At 48.7% G+C, this 16,350-nt stretch overlaps 1 protein-coding gene across 2 annotated transcripts in view; it reads right to left on the bottom strand.

Annotated features, from left to right (window-relative positions):
• The window catches only part of LOC115385657 (sarcoplasmic/endoplasmic reticulum calcium ATPase 2), a 96,116-nt gene that overhangs the window by 44,676 nt on the left and 35,090 nt on the right, over positions 1-16,350 (bottom strand). For both annotated transcript variants that reach the window (XM_030087731.1, XM_030087730.1), the window contains exons 6-9: positions 10,088-10,226; positions 2,865-3,031; positions 2,275-2,430; positions 2,052-2,193 (exon numbers count right to left, since the gene is read on the bottom strand). In XM_030087731.1, coding sequence (XP_029943591.1) covers positions 2,052-2,193; positions 2,275-2,430; positions 2,865-3,031; positions 10,088-10,226 — 604 coding nt within the window. The remainder of the gene's footprint in view (positions 1-2,051; positions 2,194-2,274; positions 2,431-2,864; positions 3,032-10,087; positions 10,227-16,350) is intronic.

Genomic DNA, 16,350 nt, shown 5'->3' with positions numbered 1-16,350 from the left:
GCATGAAAGTCTGAGTGTGCGAGGCAGGCACGTCTGCGACAGAGGGAGCAGCCGGAGGAAGTTCCCGGGCAGCGCGAGGAACTGCTGCTGCAGAAGATTTAACAAAAGCGGGTAAAACAAACATGAAACCCTCGCTAGCGTTAGCAACGCCACCCTTTGGTGCTCACGGATGGCAGAACCAAAAAGACAGAAAAAAACTTTGACGAGCAGAAAAAAAGGACACGGGAGTGGGACACTCTGTGCACGCGGGGGCGGGGGGTGATGCGGAGGACGTTTACGACAGTGAGCTTTCACAGGAGACCAGCAGGGGGAGCGCTAAAGCAAATCTTGCATAGTACTGCTTTAAGTCCACAAAAGGAAGGACAGATAACTGCATTTTTAACTTCACCCTGTTCTATTTGAGACCATTTTGCCTCCTCGTCTCCACTGATCCACATCGCCATAGCTGATGATTGAGCTGGCCAATAGTAATGTTTTAAATTTGGCAGAGCCAAGCCCCCTTTATTTTTAGGCAAATGAAGTGTCTTCAATTAATTCTAGGTTTGTTATGTTGCCATATAAATTCAGAAATCGGTTTGTTCAACTTATCAAAGATAGAAATTGGAACTCTGACGAGCCGCGAATGGAATAAAAACAGGAGACAAGTAAACTCATCCTCACGGTCTCACCCCTCCAAAAAAGAGATAAAGGCAGAACTTCCCATCGTACTAGATCACTTATTTGTTTAATTACCTTATTATAATTTGAATCAAAAAGGTTTGTGTTGTCAGATGTTATAATAATTCCTAGATATCTGAATCCTTGTTTTGACCAGTGAAATCTTATCAAGTTGGCCAGGACACATCATTGCCTCTGATTTAATTTGGTTTATTTTATGTCCAGAAATGTCTCCATAATTTTCTAGACTCTGCATTAATCGGGGCATGGAAGTAAGCGGATGTTTTACTAAGAGCAGGATATTATCTGCAAAGACAGAAATTTTAATGTACTCTTGCCCCACCATCTTCAATCATTTTAATCTGGACATCCTGCCAGATGAATTCAGCTGACTTTCTGAGTCATTGGAAAACTCATCAGCTTTCTGCTCCATTTAATAAAGCACGGCCTTTTCAGTCACAACCTTTATCATATTATATCAATAATAATAACAATAATAATAATGATAATGATAATGTTAATAATAATAATAATAATAATAATAATAATAATAATAATAATTATAATTATTATTGTTTTTTTTTGGTGTAGGTGTCTTTCTTGGCACCCAAGGACACCATACAAAGATTTAAACCACATTAAAAACAGAACAATACTAGACACAAGCAGTCATCATCAGACGGAATAACACATTCAGACGGATGTGTTTTGAGTTCTGATTTGGATCAGTAACAGCAACAGCGTTGTAATGCTGGAAAAAGTGAGTCCATGTTTCTTAGTTGAGATGGAAGTGAAATCCAGCTGCTCTGCTCCCCGTGTGGAGAGACAGGTTGAGGGGACAGACAGGTGAAGGAAGGCGGAGGACCTGGGAGAACGGGAGGGAGTGACAACATGGAGGAGGTGGGACAGGTATAGAGGGGTGAGGTTATGTAGGCCCTTAAAGGTCAGCAGGAGATATTATAGTATTATATATTATGTGCTGACTGGCAGAATGGGGAAATAAGTAAGAACTGGCCTTTATAGAAACTTAACCGTGCCTCATATTACTTTCAGTGACAGTAACAGTGTTGTAATATTGGAAAAAGTAATTTCATTACTCATTATTAATAAAAAAAATAGTAACACCATTAGTAATGCTGTTTATTTTAAAGCATTTACTCCCATCAATACCTTTTGCATTCTCAACTTTTAAAGTGGGAGCTGGAGAACCGGAGCAGCCACAGCATGGGCGCCAGTGGGTCAGATGTTCTAACCTGCTTCTTTCAGGTACAGCCCAGGTTACTCACAGAAACATACCCACGTGCAAGAAGTGCAGGGCTCAGTGGAATGTACGAAGGTCGCTTTGAAACAATGTGCATGGTGTGGAGTAGAGATGCAGGAGATGAGATACTGGCCTTCTGGTATGGCAGCCACAGCCAAGGCCACAGCGATTTTGAAATAGTAAACAGCTCCTCTGAGCCAGCTGCCTCCGTGAACCGGGTCATTGAAGTGCCCCACATTGATCGCCCACACGGCCACACAGATCACACTGATGACCTGCAGATGGAAAAACAAGCACATCAGCTCTCCCTCACAGTGACATGGAAACACCGAGAAGAGGAAGGAGGCGGCTTGTGCCTTGGACAGCTGTTCTCCAAACTGGTCCAGTTTCTGCTGCAGCGGCGTCCTTTCAGGGTCAGTCGAGGCCATCTCATCTCGGATTTTACCAATCTCAGTCTGAACTCCTGTTGCTATGACAACCCCGATGGCTCGCCCTGCTGCAATATTGGTACCCTGTGAATGAGAAAAAGACGTTCAGCAGAAGCAGAACCTTGCAGACCTCTTATGGACAGCTGAAATCGATGACATTTCTTTTGAATCCAATGTGTTGTGCTTAAAGCTCAACTTCTTGCCTGAATGCACCTGTTTGAGTTTGGATCCAGTTTACATCTTCCTGCCATTTGAGATCATTAATTTGGTTTTAGAAACATTTAAAACAAGTTTCCAATTTATAAGCTGATGTTCCACAAGGTTAAAGGTAACCCACCACGACACACACACACACACACACACACACACACACACGATCTCATAATACTAAATGAAAACAAACCACCAATGTATAAGCCTATTTTTCTCCATCCATCCGCTTGTTGATTTTCAACTGTCCCCCCCCCCCACACACACACACACACACACACACACACACAGAGCTGTCAGGGACTCACAGAGAACAGCATGTTCTTCTTGTCTTGGTTGACGGCTCTGGGATCTGGTACCGGGTCGGTGTGTTTGAGCACGGACACCGACTCCCCTGTCAGGATGGACTGGTCCACTCTGAGCGTGGTGGATCGGATGGAGGTAAGCCGGATGTCTGCTGGGACTTTATCACCCACTGGGATCAGAAAAGACACACAATACATTCATTTACTAAAAAAAACACACATCCTACTTCCACAGAACTGACTCTAAATGTGGACCAACACTCTGAATTATTAGAATGACCCACCGACAAATAACCACAGAAAGCCTATTAGATGTTTTTTTTTTTTTTTTTTTTTTTTTTCAGTTAATCAGTTATAATCTCTCCAACTCACAGCTTTATTATATGGACATAGACGCCTTTCAATCATCCATACTTCACCTATAAAACAGCAAAAATGACAACGGCCTGACAGAAATAACAAGCAAACCCTCCAATGACACTCATAAGTACTCCCTTCAGTGCTTGGGCTTCCTGAAAGGACTGAGAGGGACATCAGCTGACTTGCCTCCAACAAAAAGCTGCTGTGCAAGGAAAAACTGGAAAAAGACAGTGTTTTCATTGTGAAACATATGTTCACAACATCCTCTGTGGCAGCAATGCACAAAAGAAAACAAGCATGGAAGACAAATTATTAAACAAAATAAAGACTAAGACACAATGAAGTGGGTACAGCGTTCAGTGTCTATATTTAGTGTAAAGTTCCTATTTAATAATGTTTTCTGCAGTGTTTCCGTTTCCAAAAGTTTATTTCTTTGAAAGTTTTTTTCTGTGCTCAATGATCGGGGTTTGATTGCTCATGTCTGAGCTGAACTGTGGAAAGAAACGAGCTACTTTGTTCAGCAGCGTGTCTGTGTTTTTCCTTTATCATCCCCTTTACAGGTAAGAAACGTCATGGTAATGCATGTGTAGAAGTATTTATGTTTTCTGTTTGTTAAGAGAAACGTGGAAAGTAAAACACTGGTGTCTGCAGTGACTTTGAGAGTGAAGAATAAGTTCAGTTAAAGTGAATGTCACATTCACTGTAGATTCCTTGCTGACTGCTTGGAGGCACACGCAGCATTGTTTCTGAGCCACGTTTATAATTTTGCTGTGCACTGTTAGGCATTTGATGAGTATATATTTGATAAGAAAGTGTGTTTTATGTTTCTGTGTTTATATTTTATGGGTAAAACGCTCTTACTTTGGTTATGACAGCTATACATGACTGAGATTGATATGTTCAGTTATATGTAAATTTAAGCAGATGTAAAATGTCAGTTCATACGGAACACTGAGACTGTATTGTTTAATTTTGATTTAAGCCATTATAAAGATACTTTGTGTTACTGGTACAATATGTTATTTTTCTAACAGTGCTAATTGTATGGTTTTCATCTGGCAGATGCTGTTAACAGAAATTGTGTTTAAATTTGAAGAAGCAATTATTACACTGGATAAGACTCAAGAAGCAGCGTGTCTGTGTTTTTCCTTTACTATCCCTTTACAGGGGTGTAAAAGAAGCACACATACGTGTAAGCCTTAAACATGTGATGTGGTCATTGATCAAGCTGTAATACATTAATGACATTAATTAAGATGTATTGTTTTTTTTCTACTCACAACAGCAAACCCAAAAGACCAACCAGATCGTTGTCAGTAAGTTCCTCATCAGAGGACAAAAGGAAGAAAAAGAAGCCCAAGAAAAAAAGAAGAAAAGGCAGAAATAAAAAAAAGAAAAGGTCTAAAAAGTAGACCATGTCAATGGAAAAAATATTGTAGTTGTAATTTTCAAATTTTTAGTGGAGTTTGTGTGGAACTTTGTTTTGGTGAATTGGGCACAATGATGTTTTTGTGAAAATTAGCAGTACTTTCATATATAGTAGTTGAATATTATTTATATAGTGGTTTAGCTTATGTAGTAGTTTCCTATAGTTAGTTTAAATAAATAGAATATTTAGAGAATTGAGAAAGATAATTTTTTCTTAAAAATAAAAGTTATCAATAATGCATCATGTTTTGATTATTTTACTCTGGTTTGTGAATTGGTTATTTTCAAAATAAATTTGTTTAATAATGGAAACAATATAGAACCCTTTGTACTTACAGGTACGTCTTGGGTACTTAGAGTGTAAGTACTCGGTACCTGCATAGGTAGGGAAGGTAGTTACTGGCAAAGTACTCAGTAGTTAAACAGTAAGTGAAGCCGACAAGTGTTCACTTTAGAATACGGCCTGGTTCCCGGTTGTTGACCAGTAGTTGCAGGTAAAGTGCTGGGTTGTTGCAGTGGAAGTACTGGATGGTTAGACAGTAGGAGTGTAACGGTATGGGTCACAGGTAGGTACACACAATCACATGACGAATACACGAGTGAGTGAAAAAAAAAAAAAGTGAGTCCTGATTCCAACCTTAGGTGGCGGTAATGAGCCTGAAAGCTGCCGGCGACCACCATTACCACAGAAGAAGAAGAAGAACAAGCAGGTCCAAACATGAACAAAGAAAGAAGAGAGCACAAGCGGAATGAGAGCTGCAGCGTGTGGCGGAGCGGATTAAACGGGGGAGTATTCGTTCTGCATGTGTTCCCTCGTACGGAGTGACGTGTGACGTGCCAGTAAACGGGAAGCAGCACAGTCAGAAAACCAGCAGCAGAGGACGCCACGGTGGTGGAAAAACACTTTTTTAATAAAAAACCCCGACAGAAAAAACATTGGAGAGACGAGATGGAACCAAATCGCGCCACAGCGAGTTGTATAAAGAGCTCCATAGCAGAATACAAGCAATCGCCAGCTGGTGTTATGGATTAACTGGTTCCCGTGTTAACAAATGATGGCGGAGGTCTGTGTAAACACCTGCTGATAACAGCAGATGTTAAAGTAAGACTCACAAAAGACTTTAAACGTATACACTCACTGTAACTGTCGATAGCCGACGTTCGCCAGAACAACGACATGTCTCAGTCAGCTATTGGCCACGAGTTAACACGGGCACCAGTTAATTTAAAACATCGGCATGGAGCAGAGCTCACACCGAGACGTGCCGCTCGGCACGGCGATGCTCCGGCCGGGGAGCAGCGTCTCATGGAGATGTTGGACATTGTTTGAGCAGAGATCAGCAGATAAAAACTCTCTGCTCGGCGCTGAGGCTGCTGCTGCAGAGAGAAGACTGGAAGTTCCTCCACAGACTCTGTGCTCATGTCACAGGACGCTGCGTAATCCACCCAGGACCCTGGTAAACCAGGATTCATCGTGGATCGCTTTGTATGCCTACATGAATACACTCCGTTTAATATGATTGTTTACAATCGGATTGAAAAAACACCATGTAGACTGGGCCAATAATGTGTCGCGTGGGAAAGCTTGGGAAAAATGTTCTGGTACATTTGTGAGCTTTTGTTACTTTTTCCCCACTGTACCGAAAAACGTACCGAACCGTGACCCTTCCACCGAGGTAGGTACCGTACCGAGGCTTTTGTGTACCGTTATACCCCTAGTAGACAGTAAGGAAAGGCAAGGGTGATCTTAAAGCTCGGGTAGGCGATGTTGTCCAACAGCACTTTCTGTCACACTGAGTGAAATGCTCCTTGCCCCCTGGGCATAATGTTTTCTGTACACATAATACATTATGTGGACGGAAAAAGGTGCGGAAAAAATCTGACAACTGTAGCGGCCACAGGACAGTAAAAACTCCGACCAATCGTAAGGTGCGGACCGCTCTTAAGGAACCAATCAGATGCCGTGCTCCGCTGTCTGAACAGCCCCGTCTGCTCCGCTCCATCTGTGTGTGTGTGTGTGTGTGTGTGTGTGTGTGTGTGTGTGTGTGTGTGTGTGTGTGTGTGTGTGTGTGTGTGTGTGTGTGTGGGCAGCGCAGATCAGCTCACAAGAAGCCTCTCGGTAATCACGTCGTGCAACAAAGTATCATAGTACTGTGTGCAAAGCGCTGGTCAATTTACGTTTATGTGCTGTGAGAAACAGTGAACCCCGGACATCTCCTTGAATTTAAAAAACCCGTCTGGACGCCCCGGGCAGGACGTAAAAAGTGGACATGTCCGTGTAAAAGAGGATGGTCACGGGGCGGTCTCGTTGGTGGGGGTGTGGCGTTGGGCCAAGCACTGATTGGAGTAGAAGGAGCTTAGGGGGGAATGGCTTGAGGTGTACGACTTCCAAATCTTGCAGGATCTTCAACATCGTCTTCCCTAGCTTTAAGGGTTGGGTAACTTTAAAAGGTGAATTGCTGTATTTAAAAAATAAAGATATTAAATACATAAAGTTGTTTTGTACGTCTGCATGTCTTGTCATTATTATGTGAAACACACACTCATCAATACATTACAGTATTTCAGTTTGTCATTGCACAATCTGTAGGGGTCCGTGGTGATTCTTAAAGGGCAACTCCAGTTTTTTGACACCTGGACCTTATTTCTAGGTGTGTCATGCTCATATACTCACTCAGACAAACATGGTGCAGCTCGGAGTCCTTCAGAAGTTATTTAGATCCAACCGATTTAGCGGGGGCCACGGCAGGGGAGCTTCAGCGCGGGACATTATCTCTGCAAAATCGCTCATTTCGGCTATATTTCTTCATCTGTCGCCAGTGTTATAAAGTCAGCTCGTCCACCGTCTTCAGGTGGGTCAGCTGACAGTTTTCGCTAACTTAGCCACAATTAGCTCGGATGGGAACGTTGGAGCTCCTCTCCCCACCAGAGACGCACTCTGAGTCAGCTCTGCTCTGATGGGATCTGCTGCGCTTAGGTTAGCTCTTCTCTGAAAAGAAAAGCCTGGCGGGCCGCCAGGCCTATAAAGCGCGGGGGGAAACCCTGCCGCCCTCGCCTGCAGCAGCTGGGATCGGCTCCAGCCACTCGTGATCCTGAGAAGGACAAGTGGTATAGAAGATGGAAGGATGGTGTTGAAAATAAGATTCAGGTGTTCAAATGAAACACCCTGAGTGAAACAGAATTACACAATTCAAATTAAAAACAGGCCTAAAAAAAGGTTAAACAAAAACACTGAATGCCACAAATTTACTTGATGAGTGTAAAGATACATCACTTCTTAGTGTTCATGATACACTGGAAGTGTCAAAAATTTACACGGAAAATCTAATAAATTTACACACAGTGTTACAAAACAACAAAAAATGGTGTTAAAGACACTTTTATTGGTGATAAAATAACACTGTGGGTGTAAAAAAATTAAACACTATCAGGGAGTTAAAATGCTAACACTTTCAAAGTGTAAATTTAACTCAGAGTCCGTGAGAATTATATAAACACAGAAAAGGTGTTAAATTTAACACTATGGGAGTTGAAATAACACTTTCAATTTTGCTGTGTAGTGATGACATGTAGTGATGGACAGACACCGTGGAGCGGGAGAGAGAATGACCATTTGTTTTGCTCAGAAGTATCAACATTACTTTGACTCAGGAAGAGGTGGAGGAAAAAGAAAAAAATGACAGTGTCTGCTGTACAGAACATGTAGATGTTTATTGTGCTGGCTCTCGGAGGAGGCGGACGCCGTTTCTATCGTCCCTGTTGGCTCCTCCCTCCCTGTGGTCTCTGCTGCTCTCTGTCTCGTCTGTTTTGCTGGAGGAATCACTGGACTTGGTTTTTCAAACAAACCAAATATCAACCATGGAGCTGATCAGCTGGTCTCTCTACGCAATTGATACGAGTTTTTCAACAAAGAGCAGAGGAGCGGGGGATCCTGTCTGTCCGGACGGGACTCGGCATGCTGGGTATGTGATGGATGCCCGGGAGAAGTGGAGGGGGTCACATGGCTGGACCCCTGTCCGTCGAGGTCATTGTGAATGTGTACATTTTCGGATTGATGCTGATCGGCCTGCTGCTGATTGGCCGGTGCTGCGACCTGATCCTCTGGAGGATTAAGAAGACCGCCGCCACAAAAGACGTCCAAGGGAGGACGGTCTTTTCAAATCAACGGGCAAAAGCTGCGACTGACCGCTTGTGCGAACTCTTTCGAAAGGCGGAAAATTTGGGTTATGGACGACTGAGTTGGAGGTCACCATCACCAAGAGGGTTAAACTTCAGCTTCTGTCTGAAAGTGGAGAACCGAGCAAAGGAAGGTCAAACAGCTCCTTCCACCAAAACAAGAACCTTGTGATTGTGTCTGGCGCCCTGGAAGACTAAACATCTCCCTGTTTCATATTCCCACTGTAGACTGTGAATCTTTTATTTTATTTCTGTATTTCATTGTGTGGATGGACCCACTCCTCGATTACAGCCTGTGGAGTATCTGCGAGGATGAATTGTTTTCATCATGTCTGTCTGTGCCAGCTGTGCAGCAAGGAACAAGAAAACACTGCTGAGAGAAATTTAAAAGTTACAGAGGACCATGTGCTGGAGCTTATTTCCACCTCTGATGGTCTAAGCAGGGCAAGCTCTATCCTGTCTGACCACACACACCTAGAGCAGAATCTGTTCAGCCTGCTGCCATCTGGGAATACGGAACAGGGACAGAAGACACAGATCCCGGACAAGCCGAAGACACAGATCCAGAACAAGCCCAAGACACAGATCCAGGACAAGCCGAAGACACAGATCCAGGACAAGCCGAAGACACAGATCCAGGACAAGCCGAAGACACAGATCCAGAACAAGCCCAAGACACAGATCCAGGACAAGCCGAAGACACAGATCCAGGACAAGCCCAAGACACAGATCCAGGACAAGCTGAAGACACAGATCCAGGACAAGCCCAAGACACAGATCCAGGACAAGCTGAAGACACAGATCCAGGACAAGCCGAAGACACAGATCCAGGACAAACTATGTTAAAAGTTTTTATAAGGGAGCAACAAGACTTCTGAATACCAAACAATGACACCAATGAGGTGCAATAAGGCCCATAAGTGCATATATAAGCACAAATAAGCACAAATTCACAAAAATGCATACTATTTATTCCACGGTTTTTTCCTCATTTAAGTACTTTTTTGCTTTGTGCACTGCAGGGGATGCCTCACACAATTTCACTGTAAAATATCACTTTCAAATGATTTTTTTTGTACATTGACTTTTTCTATAAAATTTACTTTTCTCTCAGATTGAGTTAAGTCCAAAAGTATGGAGGATGCATCTCTCGTGTGAGACATTTAAGCTGAAACAGCAGCAGTTAACATCAGATAAGACTGTCTGGTTTTGTTACAAGCCATTGAATTGATGTGTGTCATAGAGGATATCTTTCAGCTCACCGGCAACTTCCACAATGTCCCCAGGCACAATGTCTCGGGCTCTGACTCTCTGGACGCTCTTCTTGTCCTGTCGGTACACCTTACCCATCTCAGGCTCGTACTCCTTCAGGGCTTCAATGGCATTCTCTGCATTGCGCTCCTAAAACGAAAGGAGTGTGCAAACATGTGAGAAAGTTGTTGAAGCTTTATTGAGCTGCAGATCTGTTCATGTTCAAGCGACATAATCAGTTAATCTTCAGACAGACTTACTGGTGTCATTTCGTACATTTTTCACCGATATCTGATGAGGGGAACAAAAAACTACAGAGGCTACAAAGTATGTCAATACAGCTCATTCTTTTCCGGTCAGTTTTTCGTGAGAGTCACAAAGCAGCTCCTGACTTCACTTGAAGCTTTGTATCTTTAGTTTTGAAAGTAAAGATCAAGGACAATATATAACAATCTTGGACAGAAAATTATCAACCCACCCTTATTTATTGTTATAATCTGGGATAAACTGAGGAAACCTGAGGGAAAAAGTACAGCTGCCTTTGTTCCCTCAGGTTTAGTGACATCTTGAGGTTTCTCTTTCTGTGATGTGTGCATGAATTCCTGTAGCAGGAATGCTGGCTCACGCTGGTGAGCTCTGTGGTCAGCTAAGAGACCTGAAACTACCACTGACACATGAACACCACATGAACACAAATGTGCTCTGGATCATCTAAACTTCAACTGTGAGTTGCTACTACAAGTCCAGTTTTGCCAAAAGCTTTGTGTCAAAAAGCCACTCATGTTCAAAGAGGCGAGGCATCTTCAAATAAAGAATGTCACAATAAAACTCAGTGGCCTTCATTTATCAAATGGTTGTACAGCGGTAAACGGGCGTACGGCTGTCGTATGGCCATATGAAAGGCGGGATCGGCATTTATCAATATGATCGTGATCGTACGGAAAGATGAAATCTCACAGTCGGTCTGACATCGAGTACGCAAGTTTGAGTCAGCGTGGATTTTCGGTGCAGTGCAGAAAAACCTGGTGGAGCGTGAAAATAATTATAAAGCAAACCTCAAATATGTCAAAGCACAAGCAGCACAGATTCAACACAGACTAAAAAGTAAAAGAATAAAAAAATTTAATAATGCCCGTACATAATATCTAATAAAATCCCGCCTTGTGGGATTAATGAAGGATTTTTAACTTTCAAAAACTCCGCTGGCCCAGCCTGCCACGGAGATGAGCGCAGTTTTAACAGTGCAAAAAGAGGAACGCACTGCTGCAGAGCAGCTTCAGACACTCAGAACCAGAGGGGGAAATGCTGCTGTTCAGCCCCGAAAAGGTGTGTGACTTTGTGTGTAACTGCTTGTGCAGTTTTACACAATATTGCACTGGCCAACAGAGTTACTTTTGTACCGGTGCCACGAGAGGACCCGATGTTGGAACCAGCAGAGACCAGATGATGGAGTGCGGAGGTGGAGCAGGTCTGTGAGGGGTGGAGGGCCAGATGATGGAGAGCTCTGAAGGTGATCAGGAGGAGTTTGAAGTGGAGCGCTGGGGGACGGGGAGCTGGTGGAGGACCGGGAGGATGTGCTGTCAGAGAGGGTGTGGTGAGGAGGCGGGCAGCGGAGTTCTGAATGTACTGTAGTTTATTGAGGGTTCTAGATGGAGAACCGTAGAGAACGCTGCTGCAGTCGTGGATTCTGGAAGTGATGAAAGCCTGGATTAAAGTTTCAGCAGCATAGAAGGAGAGTGATGGGCGGAGTCAGAGAGTGATGGGCGGAGTCCAGCTATGTTTCTGAGGTGGAAGAATGCAGTCTGGGTTCTGTGTTTGATGTGGGGGTCGAATGACAGAGCGGGGACCAGGAGAACACCGAGGTTGCGGATCAGCGGGGATGGAGAGAGTGTGGAGTTCTCAAAGTTCAAGGTGAACTGTTGTGCGGATTTGGTGATGTTGTGAGGACCGATGATGATGATGATGATGTCTGTTTTGTCACTGTTTAGTTTGAGAAAGTTGTGATTCGTCCATGTTTTGATGTCTGTGAGGCGCTGGGTGAGGGGGGGGTGAATGTTGGAGTGTATGGATGTGGTGGAGAGTTGTATGTCGTCAGCGTAGCAGTGGAAGCGGAGACCGTGACGACGGATGATGTTGCCGAGGGGGAGGATGTAGAGGATGAAGAGGAGAGGACCAAGCACCGAACCTTGGGGAACGCCCTGTGGCGGGGGGGCTGTGGAGGAGGAGCAGCGGTGGATGAGGACGGACTGTTGACGATGGGAGAGGTACGACTGGAACCAGGACGGAGCGGAGCCGGTGATGAGGGTGGATTTGAGGCGAGACAGGAGGACGGAGTGGCTGATGGTGTGGAAGGCTGCAGTGAGGTCCAGGAGGACGAGGATGCTGAGATGGGCGGAGTCAGAGGAGAGGAGGAGATCATTGGTGGTTTTTAATAGAGCTGTTTCAGTGCTGTGTTTTGGACGGAAGCCGGACTGGAAGGGTTCATGTAGACTGTTGGAGCTGAGGTGGGTTTGGAGTTGGGAAGAAATGACTCGTTCTAGGACTTTGGACAGAAAGGGAAGGTTGGAAATGGGCCGGAAGTGTGCAGGGTTGTCGGGGTGGAGACCAGGTTTTTTGAGGAAGGGGGTGATGGCAGCTGGCTGGAGAGACTGTGGGACAGATCCGGATGAGAGGAGGAGTTTCTGATTTGAGTGGTGAGTGGAGGGATTATGGGAAGACAGGTTTTAATGAGTGAGGAGGGAATGGGATCCAGGGAGCATGTTGGAGTTTTAATGCCAGAAAAAGTTCGTGTTAACTGAGCAGAGGAAATGGTGAGAAGTGAGAGAACTGTGGACAGGAAGCAGGGGGTGGGGGTGGGGGGGGGGGGGGGGGGGGGTCAGGTGGAGCAGTGGGGGCGGCAGAGAGGTCAATGGAACTGTAAATGGTGTCAATTTTAGACTGAAAGAAAGACTGAAAACTATTGCATGTGTCGGTGGTGAATGAGGATGAAGTGTTGTTACTGGGCTTGAGAAGTGTGTTGATGGTGGTGAAGAGAGCCTTGGGGTTACTGGAGCCGGAGTGGATGAGGTTGGAGTAGTAACAGAACCGAGCAGAGCTGAGAGCATCTTGTACTGCTGAATGTATTCTGTGTAGATTTGTAAACGTACAGTAAGACCAGATTTTCTGCACAGTCTCTCAAGCTGGCGCTTGCGAGATTTCATCTGATGGAGCTCGGGGTGTACCAGGGGGCTGTGAGGGTGATGGAGCTGGGGGGTGTACCAGGGGGCTGTGAGGGTGATGGAGCTGGGGGGTGTACCAGGGGGCTGTGAGGGTGATGGAGCTGGGGGGTGTACCAGGGGGCTGTGAGGGTGATGGAGCTGGGGGGTGTACCAGGGGGCTGTGAGGGTGATGGAGCTGGGGGGTGTACCAGGGGGCTGTGAGGGTGATGGAGCTGGGGGGTGTACCAGGGGGCTGTGAGGGTGAGGGAGCTGGGGGGTGTACCAGGGGCTGTGAGGGTGATGGAGCTCGGGGTGTACCAGGGGGCTGTGAGGTGATGGAGCTGGGGGGTGTACCGGGGGCTGTGAGGTGATGGAGCTGGGGGGTGTACCAGGGGGCTGTGTGGGTGATGGAGCTCGGGCGTGTACCAGGGGGCTGTGTGGGTGATGGAGCTGGGGGGTGTACCAGGGGGCTGTGAGGGTGATGGAGCAGCTCGGGGGTGTACCAGGGGGCTGTGTGGGTGATGGAGCTCGGGGGTGTACCAGGGGGCTGTGAGGGTGATGGAGCTCGGGGGTGTACCAGGGGCTGTGAGGTGATGGAGCTGGGGGGTGTACCAGGGGGCTGTGTGGGTGATGGAGCTCGGGCGTGTACCAGGGGGCTGTGTGGGTGATGGAGCTGGGGGGTGTACCAGGGGGCTGTGAGGGTGATGGAGCAGCTCGGGGGTGTACCAGGGGGCTGTGTGGGTGATGGAGCAGCTCGGGGGTGTACCAGGGGGCTGTGAGGGTGATGGAGCTCGGGGGTGTACCAGGGGGCTGTGTGGGTGATGGAGCTGGGGGGTGTACCAGGGGGCTGTGAGGGTGATGGAGCTGGGGGGTGTACCAGGGGGCTGTGAGGGTGATGGAGCTCGGGGGTGTACCAGGGGGCTATGAGGGTGATGGAGCTGGGGGGTGTACCAGGGGGCTGTGTGGGTGATGGAGCTGGGGGGTGTACCAGGGGGCTGTGAGGGTGATGGAGCTGGGGGGTGTACCAGGGGGCTGTGAGGGTGATGGAGCTCGGGGGTGTACCAGGGGGCTATGAGGGTGATGGAGCTGGGGGGTGTACCAGGGGGCTGTGTGGGTGATGGAGCTGGGGGGTGTACCAGGGGGCTGTGAGGGTGATGGAGCAGCTCGGGGGTGTACCAGGGGGCTGTGAGGGTGATGGAGCTCGGGGGTGTACCAGGGGGCTGTGAGGGTGATGGAGCAGCTCGGGGGTGTACCAGGGGGCTGTGAGGGTGATGGAGCTGGGGGGTGTACCAGGGGGCTGTGAGGGTGATGGAGCAGCTCGGGGGTGTACCAGGGGGCTGTGAGGGTGATGGAGCTGGGGGGTGTACCAGGGGGCTGTGTGGGTGATGGAGCTGGGGGGTGTACCAGGGGGCTGTGAGGGTGATGGAGCTGGGGGGTGTACCAGGGGGCTGTGTGGGTGATGGAGCTGGGGGGTGTACCAGGGGGCGGTGAGGGTGATGGAGCTGGGGGGTGTACCAGGGGGCTGTGTGGGTGATGGAGCTGGGGGGTGTACCAGGGGGCTGTGAGGGTGATGGAGCTGGGGGGTGTACCAGGGGGCTGTGAGGGTGATGGAGCTGGGGGGTGTACCAGGGGGCTGTGTTGGTGATGGAGCTGGGGGGTGTACCAGGGGGCTGTGAGGGTGATGGAGCTGGGGGGTGTACCAGGGGGCTGTGTGGGTGATGGAGCTCGGGGGTGTACCAGGGGGCTGTGAGGGTGATGGAGCTGGGGGTGTACCAGGGGGCTGTGTGGGTGATGGAGCTGGGGGGTGTACCAGGGGGCTGTGAGGGTGATGGAGCTGGGGGGTGTACCAGGGGGCTGTGAGGGTGATGGAGCTCGGGGGTGTACCAGGGGGCTGTGAGGGTGATGGAGCAGCTCGGGGGTGTACCAGGGGGCTGTGAGGGTGATGGAGCTGGGGGGTGTACCAGGGGGCTGTGAGGGTGATGGAGCTCGGGGGTGTACCAGGGGGCTGTGAGGGTGATGGAGCTCGGGGGTGTACCAGGGGGCTGTGAGGGTGATGGAGCAGCTCGGGGGTGTACCAGGGGGCTGTGAGGGTGATGGAGCTGGGGGGTGTACCAGGGGGCTGTGAGGGTGATGGAGCTGGGGGGTGTACCAGGGGGCTGTGTGGGTGATGGAGCTGGGGGGTGTACCAGGGGGCTGTGAGGGTGATGGAGCAGCTCGGGGGTGTACCAGGGGGCTGTGAGGGTGATGGAGCTGGGGGGTGTACCAGGGGGCTGTGAGGGTGATGGAGCTGGGGGGTGTACCAGGGGGCTGTGAGGGTGATGGAGCAGCTCGGGGGTGTACCAGGGGGCTGTGAGGGTGATGGAGCTGGGGGGTGTACCAGGGGGCTGTGAGGGTGATGGAGCTGGGGGGTGTACCAGGGGGCTGTGTGGGTGATGGAGCTGGGGGGTGTACCAGGGGGCTGTGAGGGTGATGGAGCTGGGGGGTGTACCAGGGGGCTGTGAGGGTGATGGAGCAGCTCGGGGGTGTACCAGGGGGCTGTGAGGGTGATGGAGCTCGGGGGTGTACCAGGGGGCTGTGAGGGTGATGGAGCTCGGGGGTGTACCAGGGGGCTGTGAGGGTGATGGAGCAGCTCGGGGGTGTACCAGGGGGCTGTGAGGGTGATGGAGCTGGGGGGTGTACCAGGGGGCTGTGAGGGTGATGGAGCTGGGGGGTGTACCAGGGGGCTGTGTGGGTGATGGAGCTGGGGGGTGTACCAGGGGGCTGTGAGGGTGATGGAGCAGCTCGGGGGTGTACCAGGGGGCTGTGAGGGTGATGGAGCTGGGGGGTGTACCAGGGGGCTGTGAGGGTGATGGAGCTGGGGGGTGTACCAGGGGGCTGTGAGGGTGATGGAGCAGCTCGGGGGTGTACCAGGGGGCTGTGAGGGTGATGGAGCTGGGGGGTGTACCAGGGGGCTGTGAGGGTGATGGAGCTGGGGGGTGTACCAGGGGGCTGTGAGGGTGATGGAGCAGCTCGGGGGTGTACCAGGGGGCTGTGAGGGTGATGGAGCTGGGGGGTGTACCAGGGGGCTGTGAGGGTGA

This window comes from Salarias fasciatus, unplaced genomic scaffold (genome assembly GCF_902148845.1).
Source record: "Salarias fasciatus unplaced genomic scaffold, fSalaFa1.1, whole genome shotgun sequence".
Lineage (NCBI taxonomy): Eukaryota > Metazoa > Chordata > Actinopteri > Blenniiformes > Blenniidae > Salarias > Salarias fasciatus.
Note: the sequence above shows the minus strand (reverse complement) of the source record. Positions and strands in the feature narration are given on the sequence as shown.